Below are 24,105 nucleotides of genomic sequence, written 5' to 3'. Positions count from 1 at the left end.
CTTTCCAGATGTGATCCACTGGTGGAAGCATCTTATCATTTCAGGTGTATGTTGCTGAGAACTGGGACCTTGGGTCTCTCTTTGTAATAGCGGCCTGAGCCTGAGAGTCCCAGAAATTTTTGCTTGGGCCTAATAGGAAGAAGTGTTGTCCATAACTCAGTGCATCTTTATATAAGTATACTAAACTCCTGTAAAGCCCTTTTATCAGCTAATAGCTTGACAACTAATGCTAGTACTCTTTTTTGATCTACATAGAATAATACGTGTCTTGACTCTCTGCAGAGGATGTAGATAAATGTTGCCCTTATCTAATTGAATTAAGAAAGCAAATGCATATGTAGTAGAAATAACATCAAATGATCCGTCCCATTCCATGTGTATGTCTCCCTGCTGAGATAATGCAGTTGGAGCTCATCAGAGCCAGAGCTCTGGCATGAAACATCTCCTGCAAATGTGGCCATGATGAGCAGCGTGCAGATTTGAAAAATGCATATAGCTGACTCCAAGTTTGCAGAGTGTTACTGTAGTGACTAACTGGCAATTGCAACAGACTTCATGTGGGGATATTTTGAGGGGGAGAGAAGGAATTTAGCTGGACTCAAAGCTAATGGGGGAATTTCTTCCAGCTTGGATACCTCACCACAATGTAGGCAGGAACTTCAACCTTAGAAAGTCATTGAGCTTCAGAATTCTTCAAGTCTAAGCTTTGTATGAGCTTGATAGTGCTTAATGCTGTATTCTTGGGCAGGAATATGCATGATTTGCAGATGGAACTGTTGAATGTTTTGGCTGCATTCTTGAGAGTTGCAGTGTGCTCTCAAACTGAACATTTGGGTGAAAGATGAAACCTTTTATTAGCGAAACAGGGTCCCACAGACCACTCCACTCAGCCCAATTTCTGAGGCAATGCACACTGGATCTTAAATTGCAGCAGCTTGATTCCCTTTAGTGATCTGGAGAGGATGAACTCCCACGGAGGGCTGGTAGTGCAATGCCTCTTGTGCTTCCTTCCCTTGGAATACACCTCTGGATTAAATCAAAAAGGGTGAACTTTTATAGGTTATCTTTTCTCTGGAAGTAAGTGCATCTATTGATCTCATTCAGTCAGGAAACAGTTAAAACAGTCAGGCAGTGGCTCCTAGAAGCTTTAAACAAAAAGCCAGGAATACCACCTCTCTAAAAACAATTCAAACATGCTCAACCTTGTGGCTGCAGCAGAAGTAGCAATGTTGTGGGTTCCCACGAACTCTGCCTAACCTCTGAGATTTATTGATAAATGAAAAAATAAGGGGTCAGGCCCTGAAACCTTTCCTTACTTCGGCACTGGTCTCCCTGCATTAGCAAGAACTCCAGGGCTTGGCTCAGGATGTTTACTGCTTTTAAAGATATCAAGGAAAACAAACTTGAAACAGTTTGAAAAACCAGTATAAAGGACAGAAACCTGCGATTTTAATTCTGACTGCCAGAACAGTCATAGTCTGTGCATTAAAGCAACTGTAACATGCAATTTGTTACGCTGCTCAGTTAAGCTGCACAGGCATGAAAGGGGCTTCCTCATGTGGACACATGTCCGCCCAGGCAGGCGCGAGCCCTCGTAGCACGCACTCTTGCAGTAGCACGCTCCCCTTGCCGTGCGCAGCCACTGCTTATGGGAAAATACCCCGTGGGGACTGTTGTTGTTTGAGACATTAGACATCGTTTCTGCTCCTTTTTCATAACCAAATAGACACTAAGGGTCCGAGGAGGAGAAGGCTCTCTTGAATAAAATATAGGAAGTCTCCTGGTGCTTTGATTATTTTGTCTCCAGTGCCTATTACCATATTTCTTGCTACCTTTTCCTTTGGCATTATTTAAAGGAAGTTTGGGGTTATTTTKTGTGTGTGTATATTGGGATGATCTCAGAGGTAAGTGGAAATGATGGTTTGTGCTATGTAATTCTGCCGTGTTGTGTTTGTTACCTACATTAGCAAGGGCAGAGACTTCTGAGAAGCTCCATCTCTCTGTCCAAGGTAAGGACCTTACAACTGGAACTATGAATCCTTTATTTTAGGAAAAGGTACAGGTATAATTGAAATCCATAAATCACATTTTGCCAAAGTGGTGTTAAAATTAGTATCTGGTGATTAAAATGTTATATATACTTAGCTATACTTTCCAAGGTATTCTRTTTTTTTCTTTTCTTTCTTTTTTTTCTGGTCTCAGAATCCATCCCTTTCAGATAAATGATGAAATGTAGATGCAAACATATCTATATGTTAATCTTTTCATGAAGTTAACTTGCTGCCTTCTGCATTTTCCTGCACAAACTTCTGTGGGGGAAAAAGGGAGATTCTGAAGCTTGACACAGCCAAGAAACGTGGAAACCCCTTTTCCAAAGATGTGATAATAGTTGTTGAAAATAACTTGTGATTTGAAAATCGAAGTGAACTAACAGGAATGAGTTTTTGCTGCTCCTTTACTCTCTGTTCTTCTCCTTTCCCCCTCTTGAGAAGGGTTTGGAGTCTCATGTGCATTGAGCCTCTATTTTACTGCAGGATAAAGGAGCAAAAAGCGTGAGGGTGAGAAGTACAGGGAGGTAATGTAATTTACCTCCATGAAAAGGCAGCTTTACCCAGTCAGAGAGCGTTTACTGCAGGTGAGCCTGTGCAGAGGGATGATTGGATACAGGCCAATGTGTTTCCCTGAGGCTAGCAATAACTTTGCTGCATGTGAGGAAGAGCTGACGCTGAGACAAGGACGGGGAATGGTCCTGCCCTCTCTGCACAGACGGAGCTCGTCTCGGCCAGCAGCCAGCCCCCTTGCAGACACGGGAGCTTTTAGAAATGCAGGCGCAGGAGGGAGTCGTGCAGTCTGTTAGTGGGAGCACATATGYTGTGCCGAGGTGAAGCATGACCCACAAAAAAAAAAGAAATGCTAATTTCTTTCCCACAAATGCTAATTTTCCAAATCATTTTCCCAAGATTTGGCATTTCTCGTCTACAGTGGCAAAAGTATGTGAGAACAGCAGGTTTGCATGCAGTGGAGATGATTGCGTCTTCAAGAGAAAAGATGTCTGCTCTACAGAGGAGGGTTGACCAGGTCTTATGGTTTGAAATCAAAATTGAATGACAAGCCTTTCCCCCTTCCTTATTCTGATGAATTTCCAATAGCCTGTGCAATGTTAGCCTACTTTTTTTTTTTTTTTTAGTAAAGAAGAGAAACATATCTCCTTGCTTTATTGTAATTATGAAAATCAGTGTTGCTTCTTGACATTATTCTTGGCAGAATACGCAGCAACCCAGGCGAGGCTTGTCAGCTAGACGGGTTGGTTTTCTGCGGTGCGTAGTGGCCAGAGCCGTGGTGTTATCAGCCTGTTTAATTCCAGGCAAACTTTGGAGTTAAATCAGGGTGCCGGTGTGTCTAGCAGCACTGTATTTTGTGGAAGGCCCTTTCTCGCTGCATTGCCAAGACATTCAATGCCTGGAAGCATTTGCAAACAATGGCCTCCGCCAAAGGCGCAGCGGCTGAGCAGAGGAAGCTCGCTCACCGGGCTTGACGTCAGCCGCCATGGACGCTGACCAAGCGCGGGCATCTGCCGGGGCTCGCGCTCATCACGGTGCGATCTGCAGTCAGGCGTGCTGGGGTGTGTGCCATGGCTCCGGGAGGGTGTGCCTCGTTTATCTTCCTCTTGAGGTCTGTGAAAATATATAAATCCTATCGTTCTCATTGATGAGAAAGAGCTTTGCAATCCCGGGAGTGCTTCCACAGAAAGAGGATGCTTGTAGCAATGTATATTGCTACACAATATATAAAAACTCAGCAGGATTTAGTTTTCTGTAAAAGAAAACATGACTGTGACATATTGCCTGAGAACGAGGAATCATTTTTCTTTGATGCAAAATTGCTTAGTCCTACAAATAACACTCGTATGCAATTTTGAACAGATAGGACCTGCGTTTTAAAATGACATCAACCCAGCTTTTAATTTTGCAGGTGTAAATTGCACCTGCAAATCATTTTGTCTGTGAACTGCAGCATTTCATATTTGCTTTCCTGATTTCTTCTGTCTTACTTAACTGATGGCAGTTAGTTATTTCGATGTACAGCTTTTCAGGCAGTTATTTCAGGAATAAAATTGCAGTCTCAAAGCTTCAAACCCATTTTGAACATTTGGATCATAAGGGAGTGATGGAGGGGAGGAGTTAGGATGCGTAGCCAATCCACTGTTCACACAGCTCTCTCAATACCATCCTGCGCTACGAGATTAGTGTTGGTTATTATGAAAGGACACTTGTACTTTGCATCTATTGAGCAACTTGATCTAACCACCCTGAGAAATTGTGCAATTTACGGCAAGATTTCTGGTTGCATCTTGGTTTCTAATTTACGTGCTTATGAACCACATTTGGTCAGTCTCAATATCATGTTTGCTCTTTCAACAGTTTTGTTCCCTATTTCCTCCCTTTTGCTGACTTTGTCTTCAAAACCTAGCGACTTATCTACTCTAAAATTACCAGTTATCAGTTGCTTAACAATGATCATGGGCTGTGGGCATTTCATGAGTGAGGTGCGGGTACGTGTGTCGGCATACACACGGTCACAGCCCTAAGCGAGTTCCTTCCCACCGTCGTAGAGGACTACATTTCAAGTACAAAGCCTCTACATGCTTTTCAGGAGGTAGCTGAGCCATAGTTAACTCAGCTGCAGTGGGAGTATGAAAAACTTAGCACTTCACRCTAGAAAGCCTTGAAAAAAATTATGTACAGCTTTAGTTTCTTGGTGGCCACATAGAAGTTGTCAAACTGAAGTCCTGAAGCCCAGAACTTTCTCTTTACCCTGAGACTGGCCCAAGTGTGGTGGGTGGGGAGGTGGGGACAGTGCCAGCTTCAGGACGCTGTGTTTCCCCAGCACATTGCAGCACTGGATCGCAGGACAAGGAGGTCATTCTGGCTTGGTCCTCCTGGGTCTGTGCTGAGATTTTCCAGAAGAGGAGGTTTGTGGGGTGGCAGCACCTGTTGAATGGGAGTTGGATGGAGACCCATAAACTCCTTCCATCTTGTGCTCTGAGAACAGAGGTCTTCTGACATTTCTGCTTTGTTTGTGCTAAAGGGGAAATTCAGCCCTGGAAAGGCAACTCACTTAACCTCAGAACATGGTAAGGCCATGGGCCTGATTACACATTAGCAAACTTCACCTTAGTAATTCTGTGTCACAAGATAGTTACTGATATGTCATTGAAAGCCAGTACTCAAATCTAACTTTAAAATGTGTAATATGCTACTATTTATACAGTGTGCATCCTTGTTTTACCTACAGTATTTTGTTATTTTAACAGGGTCGCCATGTTAAGACTGGGCAGCTAGCAGCAATCAAAGTGATGAATGTTACTGAGGTAAGTACAAAACAAACAGACAAGAAAAGCTGGGGTCAAGGTGAGATAGATCATGAGACTGTAGATAGTTGTGAAAGATGATCTGGTGGTATAAATTAYGGTTGCTGAGAATTGGTTCTTGTTTTTTAAAGTATCGAGAGGTGTTAATACAAATAGATTCTTTGGTTTTGATCATAACTGACTGATTGATTATCTGTTTCCAGAGATAGCAAGTGAAAGGTTTCCTGTAGTTCTGTGCTGCCCCTGCCGTGTGTCATCGCATCCTCTCCCCTTGCATGCCAGCCGTTCCTCAGTGCCGTTACCCTGACAGCTAGCAAGCAGGAACGTGTTAGAAATGCAAATGTAGCGCTTTTTTGTTGTTTTTTGACAGGTGAGAGAAGGAGACACTTTAATTGGCCCTGTCCCTGCTCACATTTATAAAGTGGTGTCAGTGTTAGAACATGATGTCAAAAAAGTTGCTAAGTATTGATTTTTGTTCCTCCTTTTAAGAGCACAGCCAGCAGCGAAGCAGCTTGCCTCCATAAGACCATATTAGCCTGAGCTCCAGCGAGGTGGCAGAGGCTCCCGGCTTCCTCTGCTCAAGTTTATTGGACATTTGCAGGGTGCACCTACTCTCACTTAAGACCAAGTCCCTGTTCTGCCCCTCTGGCAGCATGGATGTGCACTGGGCAGGAGTATAAAACTCTGAGATGAAGTTAGAGTCCTTGTGGCGTACTGTGGAAGGGCCGTAGCCTCAAATAAGGAACAGGTGCTCTGGGCCAAGTCCAGTGTCTGCTGGGGGTATGTCTGTGGGGATATTTTGGGCAAGCACAAGCAGGCTCTGCCTGCATTTTCGTACGTCCTTTGATTGTCTCAGAAGACAGAGAAACAAATTAGCGTCTGCTTGGGCCTTACCTTGTAGACCAGGTCCAGGTCAACCTTCTGCACTGGCGGTATAGGAAGGCAGCCCTGAAAAAGGAGTGGTCCGAATCGCACGTCGCTCCTCTGAACCGCGGTGCTCCCGGGAGGCTTTCACAAGGCACCTCGGAGGGGTGGCTTGGCTGCCCTTGGGGAATGTGGCTGTGTAGTCAAATTGCCACAGGCTTGCCCTATGCACACAGGGAGGTGTGTGGGGGGGTTGTTTGTTTGTTTGTTTTTTAATGAATACTGCATTAGATTGATGGGATTGTGCTTTAACTCTGTATCTCATCAAGTGCTTTGGTTTGCAGAAGTGGCAGTCACTAAACACAGGGTTGATGCTTTTGCGGGAGGGAGAAGGGGTCGGTTTTGAGTTGCAGACAGATTCCTGAGCTCAGAGCAGCTCCGTGCCTTAACAAAGGAGTTGAAAGGACAGATCCTGTCAGGGACTCCGAACTGATCCAGAGCTTTTGTATAGATTGCTGGGACAGTCAGCAGTGCTTGAGGGTTGGCCAGAGATGTCACTTAGGGGCCGTACGATTAACATGAGTGACAGTCCCTTCCTTGATGAAACAATTGAAGCAAAAACTGCAGGAAGGGAAACTTGGAAAGATTTCCTTCCCTTTGCTATGCATAACACAGCCTACTTTGCATGTAAGCAACAAGATGCAGCATCCAGCAATGCTTGCTTGGAAGCAAAATTTAAATTGAAGATAACCTGGTGGTCCAGATTCAGGAATTCACATTGACAGATTTGCATGGTTTTAGGAACAAAAAGTGGCTGTAAGCTCACATAGTGAACTGGTTAGGCTTGATCTGCTGCTTCTTTCCAGGCTAGAGAGGCAGCATCATACTGGGGAATCTGTCCCATCGCTTGAGGGGCAGATCAGCAATGATAACAGAGCGTGCTGTTTTCGTGTTGAGTCACCTAATACGAAAGCAGTTGTGAAGGTTGAAGAGTTCGGCGGTGAGCATGTTGTTGCAGCCACCTGGAGGGGTTTTCCCTGGTGCTCTCCCCCTCACCAAGCCCTAAACAAGTCCGGCTCAGTTGGACTTGAGCGTTTCTGCTTTCTGGCCTTGGTGCTGGGTGAGTGCTGGGATTTCTGCTGCTACTTCTGCTTTCGCAGTGCTGGGTTGGCTGTGTTCCCGCRGTCAGGGCACAGGCCTGCGAGACCTGGATCCAGTCCTCTGCTTCAGCACAGGTTTCCTCCGGGCCTCGGCGGTGCCTCCGCGAGAGGCTGCGAGACTCGTGCAGGGGTGGCTGCAGCGGGTGCCGGGGCAGCCGTCAGCCCCTCCTGCAGCCGTGTGCTCTGCCCCGGGACCAGCGCCAGCAGGGCGGGGATGTCCTCTCCTCAGCCACAGCATCTCGCAGTGCCGCCTGTTACCGTAAACCACGGCCGCTTTCAGTTTAGCGYAGCGGGCTGCGAACGCTGCGTGCGCGGCGGCAGGGTGGGGCAGGCAGCTGCGGTGCCAAACCGCTTCGGACACCTCGGTGCAAATTCCCAGGGTGGTCGGGGCACATGGGGCAGGCTGCGCAGCTGCRGGAAACGGGGTTACCGCTGGCTTCCTGAGCCTGGCTGGCCGGCTGGGCGCGTGCTCCTGACTTGCTGTAGCGCAGAGTACGTGGGGATGTTTTGCAGGCTGGCTGAAGCCAGTGCATTTCTGCTCTGCAGCTGCAGTAGGTAGGAGCATGGATGCAGCTGGGTAAGGCTGAAGCTAATGAATGCAGTGCATGTCCAGGGCATCTCTGAACCTCAGTTCCCCGTCTGTAAAATAGGAGTAGTCTTTCTCTGCTTCACTGCATTTAGGTACTAAAGCCTCTTACAATAGTAGTGAGTCCTAACTGTAAAGCAGAAATCTCCAGAAATTCAGTGTGATAAATTCAGTGCCTACCAAGGATTTGGTATTTCTCTTGCATTGTTAGTCCGCTCAGATTTAAGTTATTTTCTGTTCCTTTGGGCCTGAAAAACTGGCTTGAGGCATTAAATAAGGTCTTTAAAATATTGAAATCCTCGTCTGCAATGTCCTGCATATAAATGGCACCTGAGAGCAGCATCTCACAAGGAGCTTGACCTGTGCAAAATGGAAACTGTCATAGTAAACCTGCTTGAGTGAGATGGGAGGCTCTTAGCTGCTGTGGTCATTTGCATCTTTGGGTGGTTATGGGATTTGATTAGTGCTGCACAGGGAATAATTTTTGTAGGGAGTGAAAATTTCATGTGGTAGAAGACGGGAAGATTTAAAAAAAGACAAAWGCAATCTTTTTTCCTTCACCGCTGTCCAGAAGAAGTGGAGAAGAGCTGAAGGACACTCAGCCTAGAATGACCTTGTGATTTGGATCCCCACTAAGATGACTCCTCCAATTCAAGCTKCCAGTAAAATTCTTATTCAAAGTGGGGCAATTCCAGTGGGCAGGTTTGACAGAGCCCTGTGTCAGTGCAGGTGGTCTGTGGTTTGGTCACTCACCTGGGAGGCTGCTCAGTAGCAGGGTCAGTATTGTCTGACTTGGGGAGAAAGGGTTTGAACCAGGATATCTCATCATCATCCCAGGGACGTGAGGTGCTTCCTTGCCTCTTGGATATTCTGCAGTGGATTTCTCTCCCCCTAGCATCCTGTTTCCACCAGAAAACCCAGCCTAAGAAGAATTTCAGCTAATGTTTCATCAAAACTGGTATGTTTCTGCCAAAAGATTCTGTTTCACCCAATCTACATTTTTTTCCAGCAAGAAATCATTTCATCAGAAAATCCCTGCCCAGCTCCAGCTGTGATTATTCAGCTCTGAGATCTGAGGCACACCAAGAGCTGAGTAAATCTGCCCTTGGCTGTCATGAGCTGCAGCCCTGGGCTGCTTTCTTTAGAGCAGCAGCAGGATACTGTGGTCACTGTGGGATCCTCTGGACATCTGTCAGGAAGTGCTGCAGCGGCGTGTTACGGGGGGGGCGGCGGGAGCCCTTTGAAATCGGTGAAGTGGAGCTGAGGGCAATGTGTGCGCATGAGCCTCTCCACGCAGGCTCTGCTTCCTGTTGTCTGATGGTGCCAAAGCAAGCAAAGGGCTTGCAAAGAGATTGAATTTTTGCTGCTTTTCTTTTAGGCTGTCGGTGCATGTGATCTATGGCAGGTGATCAAGGAGCTCTTCTGCAGTAGGCCGTTCCCTGTCATCTTCTTTCAGTCTTTTCAGATATCACAATAACATTTAAATGAGAAACTTGTCATTAGTGCTGCCCCCTTACTAAGGGGTCTCCTGGTGGAGTGTTTATCRGCTGCTGATCTGGTTTCCGTTTGAGGTCAGAGGCGTGTGCCCTCTAGTTCTTTGCTTCCTAATGTCAGCAGATAGGCCCACATCTTCAAAAATAGCCTTTGATCATGAACCTGTCATCTTTGCACATGCAGCCATCTGTGCCCAGAAACACATTGGTTTGTGCAGGAAAACAGCTTTTTGCACCTGCACATCTGTGAGCTTGTTTCCTCTCTTAGGCAACGTGATTTAAGAGCAGGTTTCAAGACCCTTGGGAAATGTGGCTGATGGTAACACTAAGACAAGGGTGGTGAAAAATGGAAGTCCTGAGCACGTCCATATATTGAAAAGTTGAGGATGCTTTTGTCTCCCATCCCCATGCTCACAGGGCATGTAGGGCTGAGCCTCGGCAAGGCCAGGTTTAATTCCTGGCTCAGCCTCAGACRTGGAGGTGGGACAGAATCACTCCAAATCGTGCTTCTGCCTTGGTTTCTCCATCTGAAATGGAGTAGTCTTTCCCAAACTCACTCGAGCACTGGGAGGACAGAGCAGTTTGTGTTTGTGCAGGTTCCAACCTTCTGGATAAATAAACAAGGATGTGAGATAGAGCAGAGTTTCTCTTGCTGGTTATGGGAAAGGAGCACACACRACTTAACTGTTTGCTTTTGCCAGTAGTTGCAGATGCGCCTACCTGGTATTCCAGCTGTCTCCACAGACAGACACAGGCATATCTTTGTTGTCTTAAAAGCACCAAAGCAGGATTGCAGAGGAATAGAAAATACTCAGATAAGATCCATGCCAGTGTCAATCCAAAATCCATCCGGTGAACGGGGCAGAGGAAGAATTGCTGAGAACGAAGCAACAACTCTGAGGAAGTGGTTGAGGTCTTCCAGCTCCCTAAGAGGAACTTTGTGAAAGCTCTGTATGCTGGTGTCGAGAGACGTAGTAGGCAAGCTTTTAAGTCTGGCACAGCCAGTGAGCAAGTTCATGCTGATAGATGGAGTTTAAAAAAAMCAAAAAAACYACCTTAAGATCCGAAGAGGTCTTAAGTAATTTGGAGAAGGCTTTTACCAAAGATTAATATTGTTACTCAGCAGATTTTGTAGCCCTAGTAGGAGGAGTGGACAAGATGCAGGAGCAGGGAGGTAAGGCAGGGGAAGGAATCCTCTATCTCTGTCCGTTTTTCTGCCCTTCCTCCCTGAAGATCCATTACCAGAAACCCATATCAGCAACAGGTCAGACCGGGGGCAATGATTATGTTCTTATTCTCTGCCTCCTCTCCTCATCTGCCCGTTTCCACCCTTGTGTTGGTCCTGTCTGGAGTCCCAAAGGGAGGAGAGCCCTTTCCCCTCTCAGAAAGCATCGGCACAAGCTCTCAGCTCCCTATGATCCTGTCCTGGCCATGTGCAGAGAGAAATATGACCTTGTTCATGGGTGATTTCCTGCATGCTGTCTGGGAGTCAGGTCTGATTTCTCTTGGGGACTCCAGATGCTATACCAGTCTCCTCCTTACCCTCTCTAATTAAGTCATTCAGCATCCAGGGCCCAATCAAGTCCAGGATTAAGGGTCCTCCTTTCTCCTTAATTGCAAACATAAGACAAATAAAGTATCTGATATAATGTATGCAGCTTGAGAGCCTGTGTTCAACAGAGGGGCTGTTCTAAAATCTGAAATAGCTGATCTGGCTTCAAGTGGAGTTATTTTACATTTCCCATTTCCTAAAGCTTAAGACAATTAGGCTTTGGCCTGGCAATGTTTCTCCTGTGGAGTGATATTACTGGGGAAGTTTTTGGCCCCTTCTGGTCTGCTGGGATTGCTTTTTTTCTGATGGGGTTTAATAAGAAGTATCATGTGTATTAGCATTGGAGGGAATTTGGCTTCAGCCTGTCCAGCTTTAATGTTTTAATCCAGGTAGAAAGGACAAAGCTGCTGGTTTTGTGAGCAGTCCATTGTGATGGTTAAAGGAATGCTTTCATGGCAAAGCTGCTGGAAAATTGTGGAAAAGTGCAGAAGAATGTCCTGTGGACCTGGGCTATTCTTGTTGCCTTCTTACTGATCTTCTTTTTTTTCCCCTTCAGCTAGTAAGTGCTGGCTGGGATGTTCTGAAGCGAGGGAAGCTGATTGTCAATTTTGTCTTAGTCCTTTTAACTTATACACAGATACCTTGCAGCACAATGCATGGACAGCAAATGAGACAGCAAAATCCACATGCATTTAACTGAGTATTGTGTGCCATTTCTCTTGGCAATATCACAAAAAGGCTAACTCTGAGAGAACCTCTTTAGATCAGGGAGTTCTCTCCTCTGAGAAGGAGCAGTTCCCTGTAATATAATTATTATAACTTGTATTTCCATTAGCACCCCACAGCTSTGGCGGTGTGTTGTCTCATTGCACATGGTGCTGCACTGGGCAAAAGAGAATGTCTGCTCTAAGGAGGCTAAAACAAAAACAATGGAAAAAACAGCTAGCAAAAAGAAGAGTTTCTGGAACAAGATGTTTAGGGTGATGTGTGTTAGCCTCAGCATGCCAGTGACTTAAATGAGAGCATAATTTGAGGAGGGCAAAAAATACTGTGTGGTCTGGTGGTCTCATAACTAGAAGGAAAGAGCAGCTCCTAACCTTGCTCTAGCTCAGGAGGCTGATTTGTGGTGAGTCGCTTCTTTCTTCGCTTTGGTTTCCCTGAACAGTACCCTCCACGGAACTGGGAAGATAAATTGGCTGATGTGTGTGCTAAGTGCTTTCCCAAATATTTCAGTAATGGAGTGTTAGGAATATTTTATTTGTGTTTAAATCTGGTTTATTTCTCCATGGCTAAATTACTGCATACAGAAACTGTAAGTGAGGGAGTTGTAGGTCCTGTCTAGGCCCCRGGAAGGAAGGATATGAGTTTGTTATAGCCACATCGGAACATTTTTGATTCTTTAGGTCAAACCTTAGCAACCCATTCTTTAAGGCCGAAGGACCAGGGTAATTCAGTCCCCCATTTCAGACTCTGCCCCTTGCTATCTTAGAATCACAGAATAATTCAGGCYGGACGGGGCCTCAGGAGGTCTCTAGTCCAACCCCTTGCTCAAGCAGGRTCAGCTGTGGGATCTGACCAGGTTGCTCAGGGCTTTCAAGATGCAGCTGGGTCTTGAAAACCTCCAAAGACAGAGATTGCCCAGCTACTCTGGGCAGACCTGGCTCTCAGAGATCTCGTCTCCTTTAAAGCATTCTGCTCTCTTTTGCTACAGAATGAAGAAGAAGAAATCAAGTTGGAGATAAATATGTTAAAAAAATATTCTCATCACCGTAATATTGCTACATATTATGGCGCATTTGTTAAGAAAAGCCCAGCAGGCCAAGATGATCAGCTCTGGGTAAGTGTCTACTGCCATTCATGTTCATCAGGTTTCCAGCTCCTTTCTGTAGAGCTTCAGTATACCTGGCCTGGATCTTGCCTCAGTGAAACTCTGAGGCACTGTTCTGAGGAATATCTTATAAAAGGGTAAAAACCCTCCTCCCCACACATCTTCCATCTTCTGTGATTTCCTTTGAGGATGGGCATAAGTTTGTGATGATGCTTGTTTTGTCACTCTGACTTCTAGTAAGAACTCTTTTTCCCTAAGTAAATGCTTCTTTTTTTTTTTTCTTTAATGAACATGAAGGAGAGCTTATCCTCCCCCCCAACCTTTTTTTGTCTGCTCCTCCCCCTTTTCCCAGTTGGAAAATAATAAAAAAAAAAAGCTAGCAGAGAAACAGGCAATGAAACAAAGAAGGAAGAATGACCTTTCGAGTTTTTTTGGCTGCAATATTTTTGGAGATTTGCAGCAAAATGAGAAGTTTGAAATTTTGAAAAAATTCCCACATTTTTCAGTGCTGTTAATTCCTGTTTTCCTGATTTTTGTAGTTTCTAGAAAGAAAAGAAGTGCCCACAACCTATAAAAGCAGAGGAGCACTACTGAGGTTTTTTATGTATTCAGCAATGTGAGTCATTCAGGAAACAAGAGATTTTCCTTTGCTTTCCATCCGGAAGGGTGGCATGTGGTTTGCCACACCTTGATCGTGGGGGGACAGGTGATGTCCATGGTGTCTCTACCAGTGCGCTGTCCGTACTGTGACAAAGGTGTTGCATTTGTCTCCCTGCAGTTGGTGATGGAGTATTGTGGTGCTGGCTCTGTGACTGATTTGGTAAAGAAGACGAAAGGTAACTGTTTCAAGGAAGACTGGATTGCATACATCTGCAGAGAGGTTCTCAGGGTGAGTCATACCAGCAGAGCTTTGTTGCTCATTTGCCGCACAAAAGACGTTTCCCAGCCTTTGGTCACTAACACATGACACCAATGAGCAGTATCATTTTAAGGCTTTGAAGCATGGGGCTTGTGGACTGTGGCCCTCGAGTTCAGAAGGGCCCAAAGGTTCRTCAGCCAGCATGATGGCTGCTTGACATCCCATATTGTTATAGTTAATCCCATGTCCTGTATGAAGAGCACATAGGTTATGGTTTCCTGTGGCAGATAGCCACTCTTCTAGAAGTCTAGTGAATAAATTTTCCATGTTCACTAAGTCTGCCCTCCACATCATCAGATCTTAGTGCTCTTTGCTCCAGCTATACATGCTGTGTAAGATCTTTCTCATCATAATTCATTGATCTGCATGCATTCAGGGCCTGTATTCTGCACTATTAGAAGCAATGTTGACTAAGCAGCATTCCAGAATCTTAAAGGTGGCCCTGCTGCAGCAATATTCCCCAAGATAAATCTTGGGACTGTATTTCATTCTATGCAGGCTTTGGGGTTTTTTTTGTTCCTGGAAAGTACAGATTCCTAAGCATCTTCTGTGAAAGCAAAGCTCATGATATAATTGAAGCTCGGAAGAAAGTGTAGTCTAGTGAACTAGCCTGGAAAAAAAAATGTTGGAACCTGTCGTTCTAATTTCAAAACCCATTACACAGCCACTGATCTATCTTCCTTGTAATGCAGTTTTACTTCTTTTTTTAAATAATGGTAAAATAAGCGTGTATTCTGGGAGCCGCAGTTTAAATGACTTATGCCAAAGTAATGCTTGAAATTCTCTGCTTCTGGAACAGTGGAGATGAGAAGCGTGCTCAATAGAGAACATCAGCCATCTCACCTGGATTTGGCATTGGATTGCAGATTGTAATAAATATAGCTGGAGATCGTGGGGAGAGCTCTCCTGTCAGAAATTCTTAATGGGCTGGTTAGGTTGCCATCCTTTTATTTGTGTGGCTATAACACCTCTGTTAAAACTATATTGATGTTAAAAGCTTGTTTATGCCCTTGCAACTGAAAACAGTAACAGCATGTTTTTATAACGAAAAGAGACTGGATTTAATCATCTTTGTTTGAAAACAGAGAATGACTTGATTGCATGTGGATTGAAAATGTTTCCTTCTGGAAAATTTAGGATTTGGGTTGAAGCTCTGTTTGAAGTCATTAGTATTACAGAGGATAAACATTCTGAGCAAAGCATCCCCTGGCTAATTATAATGTATTCTTTTAGTGTGTTCCATTATATCTGTGATAGTTTAACCATGGATAATTTTGGAAGGAAGGAGGTGCCAGAACATTGCAAATATTAGTTGAATGAAGGTAATATTTGCTACATTCAAAACCAGGTTCTGTCATGGTATTTTGGACTGTGTATTGTTCATTTACCATTGAATACAATTAGAGTTTTGCCAAATGCAGAATTTGGCTGTGGCCAGCCACCTGCTAACTCTATACTTCATACAAAGCATTCTGCGTTGTTCTTTCCCTCTTTTGTTTGCTTTTAACACATAGTATAAGGAGGCATCCTTTGATTCTGAAACCGAGGTRTAAATTATTGGAATCTCATTCTCTTCACACTTGACTTCAGAGATGCTCCACTACTGTCAGGCCTGGGGATGAAAGAGAAGAGGATCAGGCCTGTGGTTGCTGTCCCCTCTCCTTGCCAAAACTGGGGTGATCATGTTATTAATCACATCTAAAGAATTTTCMCGATGAATGAAGTTTGAGAAGGGTAAAAATGTAAAATGGCAACAATGCTGAGCTCATGATAATGATAGGAAGAAAGAATAAGGAAAGCCTGGTTTTCTTTCAGGGCTTAGCACATCTTCATGCTCACCATGTCATCCATCGAGATATTAAAGGACAGAATGTTCTACTCACTGAAAATGCAGAAGTAAAGCTGGGTAAGTTTCCTTAAATGTGTGTTAGAATCCTGTGCATTAAAATTTTAAAATTTCCATCTTATCTTGGAAAGAACCTTCAGTAACCCAAGGCAGTAGCTATGTCAAGCAGTGTTAATGGTTTGTGGTTATGAGGTGGCTCTCTGTAGAAAGAGCTGAAAAGACATGACATGTTCTGCAAGGTTGTCACTCACAGCATGCCGGGAATACAGCTGCTTCTGGGAAGTCAAACACAGAAGCTGTCTAATGGGTCACAGCACTACCAGGCCTTCACAGCCAACTCCCAGCATACAAAGTTGTTCTTGCCCTTTCACTCAAGATGACTTTAGAAAAAAACATGTTTGGTGAATAAATTCTGCTAATCCATTTAGCATAGGAAGTGGTTTTAGAGATTTTCGTAAATCTGACAATAGATGTTAAGGCTCTGATGTGAAACTACTCATGTGCAGGGGCTATCACTGAAAAGTAGCAGTTACTAATAGTCATCTCCCAAGAACGTTTGAGAGTTTACTCATTTCCTTTTCYATCTGTGACATGTCGATGTTGACAACTTCTAACTTTCTAAGACCAAAATCGAGTACGTATCTCCCTTGCAGTGTACGTCTGTCTTATGTTTCAGGAAGACATCACAAAGAGTGGCTGGCAGTAATTTAAAAGGAGCAGTCTCAAGGAGAACACCTCTCATTTTGAATGCTCCTTATCCCCCCTCTCTTTTCTTTAACTGAAAGAAATCACTGTAGAGTTTGAGAACAAAAATAATAAACATTTCCTATGGATGTAGGGTAAGACACTAGGCTGGAGGAAAGCAAAATAGTACTTTAAACCTTATTATGGTTTAACCTTAYGGTGAAATCCTGACTTCACTGACGTCAAAGGGAGTTTTGCTGTTGAGTTCAATGGAGGCAGGATTCTGCCTGTCACCTCCTTGTATGTACCAGCTTTCACTAGTTGTCTCTTGAAACTGGCAAGTTGTTGGGTTTTGTGTGTGTGTGYGYGCGTGTGTGTGTGCGTTTACCATCTGGTTTAGTTACTAGTGCCACTGCTCTTCACATGTTTGAGAAAAGAACTAAACCTTTCTAACTCTGAGTTTAGGTGGGTAAAGATGAGTCAGATTTACTAATTACAACAGTAAAAGAAAAAAAAAAAAGTGTTTCCAGGGAGATCTAGCTCAAATGCCTCTTAAAGTAAAGAAGTTTGAAAGCCTGGAAGTCCTCAGTCCAGTTGCATTCCACGTCAGCGTGTTATTTATAAATTACTTTCACGTTTCCCTTTGGAAGTACAGAAGGCATAATGATTCCAAAGGTCAGGTCCACCTTATTATTAGAGAAGATTTGATAAACAGGCACATTAAATTATGGTAGTACAAATTATCATTTTATGTAGATGATCTGCACTGAGGAWCCATAGGTGAGAAAATTGGCTCCTTGATGGTAACAATAGGGCTGATTTCCTTCCTGTCTTTTCCTTCCCCTGTTGTTTTGTCTTCTCTGTGAATAGCACTCACGCTGTCCCCAGTGGAACCAACTAGTRTATTCTAGAATTTTGTTCAAAGAATAATAATATCACATAATTATTGGTTGTGTGGGCCCTCTTCATATCTGAAGAAAACCATTTTGCTGTACACTCCTGATGAGAAAGTAATGTCCATTCAGCACGAAGAGCACCACAGAACTCTCTGGTTATGATGAATCTAAGAGCTGAATAAACTAGTATAATATCCAGCCTGTTCTAAGATAGGGCTTCAACATACAAATGCGAGGAAGCAGTTCTTCAAAGCAGTTCAAAACCAAGTGCCAGTGATATGAGAATTCTTTCCAACTTTAACAAATGGCCTTGTTAGACACATCTAATTTTCTCATGTTCATAAGTATTGTTTTTCCTTTCAGATAGTAGATGAAGATCTTGAGTCCTCTTCAATGTAGCATTTAGACTAAGCATAACTTATTCTGTAATATCTTTGTAGAACAGTTCATGTCAGTTGTAACCTGACTGCTAGATTTACCATGTTGTTTATTTTCTCCGTGATCCTTCTGTCAAAGCAGAGCAAAAAGCAGTTATGTTTCAGCTGCTGGACACCATGTASTGCAGGAACTCAAATATGATATGTGTTGAAGCCCAACGGTTTAGTATCTAAACAGTTTGAAAGTAACTGAGCAAACTTTACGTGGATACAACTCTGTTCATTTCTTTACCTCTGCTTGGCTTTTCAGTGGATTTTGGCGTAAGTGCCCAACTGGATAGGACTATTGGGAGGAGAAATACGTTTATTGGAACTCCGTATTGGATGGCACCTGAGGTCATTGCTTGTGAGGAGAACCCAGACTCTACATATGATTACAGAGTAAGTGTTACAAATCTGTGTAGGGTAGCAAAGCATGCAGGTTGTTGCTGAAATCCTTTTCAAGCACTGAACTTGAAAAGTTCAAGCTTCCCTCCTTTTAAACCGCAATAGTATTGTAACTGTACAAATAGAATGTAATGTAATGTGTGGGTGGTTGTTTTTTGTTTTTCTTTTTCTAAGAATTGAGTTTCACTATGACTACCTTTGTGAATTGTTAATATGTGAAAYACACGTCTGTGAGCTTCCTTTCAGTGCAAAAGTGCCATATTCTGATATAAGGAGTTTGCTGGTCAGGATGGAARACAAAGGGTGAACTTGGGAAGAACGCTTGAGAAGTGGTGTAGTAGCTAGTATGGCTGGGTACTGCTTTCCTCTGATAGAGCTATTTTACTCTGTATTCAGCTATAAATCATGAGTAAATTGACAGTAATTCATATCATTTCACCCATTTATGAGCATGTGACTAACAGGTTTCTCATCCCAGAATGATTTCTGGTTGTTCACAGAAGCACAGGGCAGCTGAGGGTGGCCAGCACCGCTGACCATCGTCCAGTCCAAGCCCTGCTCAAGCAGGATTAGCTACAGYGGATTGCTCAGGRCTGTGTCTAGTTGGCTTTTGAATATCTCAAGGATGGAGACTCCACAATCTCTCTGGGCAGCCTGCTCCTGTGTTTGACCACCTTCACAGTAAAGAAGGGTTTTTTTATGTTTAAATGGAATTTTGTGCGTTTCAGCTTGTGTGATTGCCTCTTGTCTTCTCCCTGGGCACCACTGAAAAGAGTCTAACTCTGTCKTCTTTACTCCCAAATCATATATTTATACATATCAATAAAATCCCCCCAGCCTTCTCTTCTCCAGACTGAACGATCCCAGCTTGCAGCCTGGAGCCTCCCAGCTCCAGTCCCTTAATCATCTTTGTGGCCCTTCACTGGGCTCACTCCAATATGTCCTTGTTTTTCTTGTGCTGGGCAAACCAGACCTGGACATAGCGCTCCCGGTGTGCTCTCTCCAGTGCTGAGCAGGGGGGAATAATCACCTCTCTCGACCTGCTGGCATCGCTCTTCCTAATGCAGCCTAGTCTTCACTACCAATCTCTCAAGCAGAAAAGACTGAGATTTATTGTTATATCCTTACGGTTGCACTGGTTAAAGAGTCCCTGAGCTTGTTTTTGCTCCTGTATGAGCACRTGCTGGATATCCTCTTAATTGGTGTCAAAGAAACAGTTTCTGTATTCTTCTGGGGTGACCTACATGCTCTGCAAACCGCATACCAATGACAGCTATCAAATGCTTTTTTTCTGGTTCTTCTCCTACCTATTATAATATTCTGATACTTCTCCAGAGAGACTTAACAAATGTTATTCTTTGTCCTCTGGCCTATCCCCAGCAATGTTGTCTGTCTACATTCACCATGCAGGTTGTTTTCCAGGAATGACTTTCTGGGCAGCCATTCTCTCCAGGCCCTCTCTTGGTTTGGATGCTATCTTTGTTGCCACTTTGCACCTCTAATTCTARTTGTGGCTTCAGAAATCTTCTGTTATTACTTCCATTTTCTACTGAATCAGAGGCTGTAATTCTCAGTTGTTAAGACCTTCTGTGCTGCATTGGCAGTGTGAAGTTACGTTGTGTGAATGGCAGTCATGACCAAAGAATGTTCTTGGATTTTATTTTATTTTTCATACCATATAAATCTTATGCAGAAACCTCAAGAAATGAATCTCTTGTCTTCATTCTCTGTCCCCAGTTGATTTTCTTTTCAGAATGTGTTCTTTTCAGACTACATAAGCATTAGGGAACTTGCACCCCTACTTTTTGAGGTTTCCTTGCCTTGAATAATAAACACAGTTAATCTGCTTGCATTTATGTCTTTATGCCTGCTTCTGAACAGATTCTGCAGATGGTAGTTTAAAACCGATCAGCAAAGGGTTTTGGAAGTGCTGATGTGGACAGTGCTGTGACTCAGAAGGTGGCAAGAGCTGGTCTTTTTTACATAGATTTGTACTGGATGTGATGAGAAGAGTAGCAGGAAGCCATTCTTTGGTGTCTGTAACTTCTTGTTGGTCCAGCTCTGATGAAAAAATGATAAAAATGATAATAAATGAGTAAAAACAAATATGCAGATGTACATATATGCAGGTTGACCTTTACAAACACAGCTATTGCTTTCCCTTTCACCTGGCTGCCCCTCACACTTTGAAATCCCAAGCCAAATTCTCTGTAGCCTGCTTGTTTCTCCCATTTTCCCTGAATACTTGTGCGATAGTCGTTCTTTTCATGTTTTTTTAGAAGACTTTCTCTTCTCGTTTTTAGTCATTTATTTAATAACAAGTCAGGATCCTGAATCTATTAAATTTCTACAAGTTTTGTTCTCAGATCCCTCAGCAAACTATAACAGAAACTGTTTTTCAGCTTGCATAAAGCAGTTCAGAGCAGCTGGACTGAGAAGGCACTGTCGGTAAAGTCAAATTTAGATAGAGGGCCAGGTCTGATATGAGCCATCATTATGTCATATATACAATCATACTCACATGATATGATGCACCATCATGTTCTTATGGTGGTATATGGCTTCTGATTTTTGAATGTTTGCCTTCTGTCTATCACCCTCCCTTTTAAAAGACAATTTTAGAGAAACCCCACATGTTGATTTGGTCATGTCTCTCTYGTCTGGCTACATTTAGACATGGAAATAGAAAAACAATGCACACGATTAATCAGGTGGAAACCTGCGAAGTTTTTACCTTCACTAGTAGTGTTCCCAACTTACCTTCCATAATCAGAGCCTGGCCCTTAGCATCCAGATAAGTTGAAACTCCAGACTAAGGCAACTGAGCTCAGCGTATACTGAGGCGTAAATCTGACTTGCCTGATTGTGCTCTCCTTTCATGTGCCCAAAAGCATGCAACTGGAGACTTTGTAGATAGGAAAAAGTCAGACCCTGGGCCTGACTATAATTTCTGCTCCATCAGTGTAGAAACTCAGGAATGACTACTCTGAACTAAGCATTAAGACCAGAATTTTACTGGCCTAGAGCAGGGGTGCAAGGGAGGTCCTATCTTGCTGCCTTGTCACAGCAGTTTAAAGACTTGAGACATGTTTTTAACGGTGCCTGCTATATTCTGCATCTTCTTTTTTGAAGGCAAGAGGTTTGCATTTTGGGTTTGGCTGCTTAAATGATGAATCAGCTATTCCGTGGTACATGGGAAATGGAAAGCTTCTGACTATTAGCACATTTCCTAAAAACTCAGTAGGGACTGGGAGGGAGCAGAATGTATGTCACTCTCACACTAAAATGACCTGATCCAGAAGAAATCTAGGAAAATTTCAAAAAAAAAAAACCCAAAAACCCAAAATACCAAAAAAACCCTTTAAATGCTGCAAGTTGCAATGTGCGCTGTTTCTTTTCCTGCAGAGTGACCTGTGGTCTCTGGGAATCACTGCTATTGAAATGGCTGAAGGAGCTCCTCGTAAGTGATTTGGTGTTGGGGAGGGGGGGCGTTTCTAAGCTTCGGGAGCACGTTCAGTATTAAAATAGCTCATGCTTGACTAATACACAGATGTACAAAGTTCTGGCTGTATCTTTCCAAATAATCTGTGACTTTTTCTCATTTGTGCACCTTTGCTTTCTTCTACCGTTCAAGTTTTGGCTTCGTRTTTTCATTCCTTGCCTTCATTTCCTAGGGAAACAAGAAGTTTTTTCCTAGAGCTTATATTAGTGTCACTTTGTACATCACTGCATGTGGATTCAGATAAGCAAAAGGGATTGACATATTAGCGAAAATATTTGACAAGAAAGATTTTAGTTTTAAGTCACTTTTAAAAGAAAAAAAAAAAGGCAGTGGGGGAAGTTAGGCCCAATGGTTAGATTTTTACTCTGGGCATGTCTTGATTTCTCACTGCTTTTAGGGTGAGTACTGTATTGGCTCATGGGCCTGCTTGGATCCATGACCACGTCCTTGGTCTCAGATTGCCCTAGTTTTACAGCAGACGGGCTGCTGCTGCTCTTGCCCAGGGAGGGAGACCTTGGCGGTGGGGGCGCCATCGGGGTGCTGGTGCACATCCTGCAGCGGGGCTGAGAAACGAACCTCCCCTCCGGTGGCAGAGCACGTTGGGAGGTCCTGGCCCGCCGGTGGCCGCGGGGAGCCTTGGTGGGACGCCCACAGCGCCGGCTCCATCAGGTGTGCCTCCAGCAGAGACGGCCGCCGCAGGCGGGATGCAAGGGCCTTTTTCTGTTTCCGTGAAGGACCCATCATGTTGCCCCAGTGCCCACGGAGCAGGTCCGTGAGCAGCCGGTGAAGATGCGGTGGGGTATGCGGTCACCACTGAGACCGGGGGTGGCATGGGTTGTGCTCTGGCCTGAGCTCAAGAGCACGTAGGCTGTGTCTTTAGAAACGCTCTTGGCTGTTTTCCCATCTGACCTGGTTTCTGACAGCGCTCAGGAGCCAACTGGAGTTCAGAAACATTTTCATACACTGTGTTTCAGCCGAGCTGAAGCTTAATCCTGAGGCACACGAACCTGCAGGCAGTTTTCTTGGAGAGAAACCTTAAAGCTTCCCGTGCTAATTCCTTGTTCCACTTATATTCGATGTTTTCACTAGTTTTGTCAGGGAAATTTAATGCATTATATATTGTTGCATTGTGCTTTGTTTCCTTGTACTGCAAGAGTGCCTGGGACACACAGTTATAAAGCAGCCTTCTTCTGCCCCCCCGTCCCACTGTACTACCTGCTGTTACAGATTAAAGAAAAAAAGACTCACAATCCAGATGTGAGAAACAAGAGAACAGGTGGATACTGCCAAAGACAGGAGTGTGAGGCAGTAAGGGCCAGGCCACAGTCTTCTCGCTTTTACTAATTCTGCACTGCTGTAAATCCATTGCTTTTAAGAGGATCACTGCTGAACACCTGTATGCCTTAAGAAATCAGCCTCCTTATAGTTCCTATGCATTATCATTCAGTAACTCTGATTTGAGAAGGAGGTCCTCTGACCCTTGACATTGCTCTTATACATCAGCCACAGACAGGGCATGTTCATTATGCCGTACAAAATGTCTGGGTGTATGAGATACGGCAGAATTTACATTTTTCAAGGTTCTTTGCAGCTTCAGCTTTCTGCAACAATAACACCAAATAGAAGCACATTGGGCTGGAAAGAAACCAGTATCTGAATGCATTGGTAGGATCCATTGCAGATTGGCGAACAGTGGTGCTCAAGCTCCCAAAATGCAGAACAGATGAAACATGCTAAGTCACTATGTTTTGCTCCAGTGACAGCTTATCAGCTCCTTGAATTGCATCAGGTTTTCTTCTTCCTCCATTTGCTCCTATGCTATGAACTACAGAGCTAAGAGTTTGGTTAACATTTAGCTTATTATTTATCTGAACCATAAACCAGACATAGTAAAATAGATATGTGTTTTGATCCCAAGTTTAGCTTGTATTTAGGTAAAACATTCTTTGATATACTAGCGAGGCAAGCTTTTTCATGACCCACTGAAGCCTTATATATAAAAAATACAAAGGAAGTTGCACTCACTGTTGCCATGCAGCCTTTCTTCTGATTAAATCCCCGTTAATTGGCAATAACAACATATTGTCATGAAAGATTTCTTGTACTCTAAGACTTTATTTCTCGGCTGTAGCATGTATGCCATTGACTAACAGGGAGGGCCGGTGGCAGGCGCCCTGATGTTTGGAGCTGGGGACGTTCGCAAAGGACTGGGGGAGGAACTATTTGGGCACGGGAATTACCCTGGCAGGGTCAAAGCGATCAGAAGCGGGGAGGAATGCGGTGGGGGTGGCGTGTACTCTTTAATGGCTTGTGGTTTCCCTTGCAGCCCTGTGTGACATGCACCCCATGCGAGCGCTCTTCCTCATCCCCCGGAACCCGCCCCCAAAACTGAAATCCAGAAAATGGTAAAAAGATGTGTAAACTGTGGTTTTGCAGCTTTGGGCTTGGGAAGATTTCTGAGTTCTGTTGTCCAGGGACTATGATATTGTCAAATCCTACAATGAGCCACAAGGTTTTCCCTACACTGTTTCRGGTGCTGGGGTAAGCCGCTCGTGCACGTTCGTTTACCCTTGGGAAGCA

The 24,105-nt window shown here is 44.0% G+C and overlaps 1 protein-coding gene across 1 annotated transcript in view; it reads left to right on the top strand.

Moving 5' to 3' along the window:
• Nucleotides 1-24,105, top strand: part of NRK (Nik related kinase) — a 101,546-nt gene that overhangs the window by 25,072 nt on the left and 52,369 nt on the right. Inside the window, exons 2-8 of the mRNA XM_026061025.1 lie at nt 5,315-5,371; nt 12,738-12,863; nt 13,633-13,743; nt 15,589-15,679; nt 17,887-18,017; nt 21,429-21,483; nt 23,852-23,930. Of these exons, the coding sequence (XP_025916810.1) occupies nt 5,357-5,371; nt 12,738-12,863; nt 13,633-13,743; nt 15,589-15,679; nt 17,887-18,017; nt 21,429-21,483; nt 23,852-23,930 (608 nt within the window). The 5' untranslated portion in view covers nt 5,315-5,356. The remainder of the gene's footprint in view (nt 1-5,314; nt 5,372-12,737; nt 12,864-13,632; nt 13,744-15,588; nt 15,680-17,886; nt 18,018-21,428; nt 21,484-23,851; nt 23,931-24,105) is intronic.

The sequence above is a fragment of the Apteryx rowi genome, unplaced genomic scaffold, assembly GCF_003343035.1.
Source record: "Apteryx rowi isolate R43461 unplaced genomic scaffold, aptRow1 scaffold_174, whole genome shotgun sequence".
Classification (NCBI taxonomy): Eukaryota; Metazoa; Chordata; class Aves; order Apterygiformes; family Apterygidae; genus Apteryx; species Apteryx rowi.
This window is presented reverse-complemented; position numbering and strand designations above follow the sequence as displayed.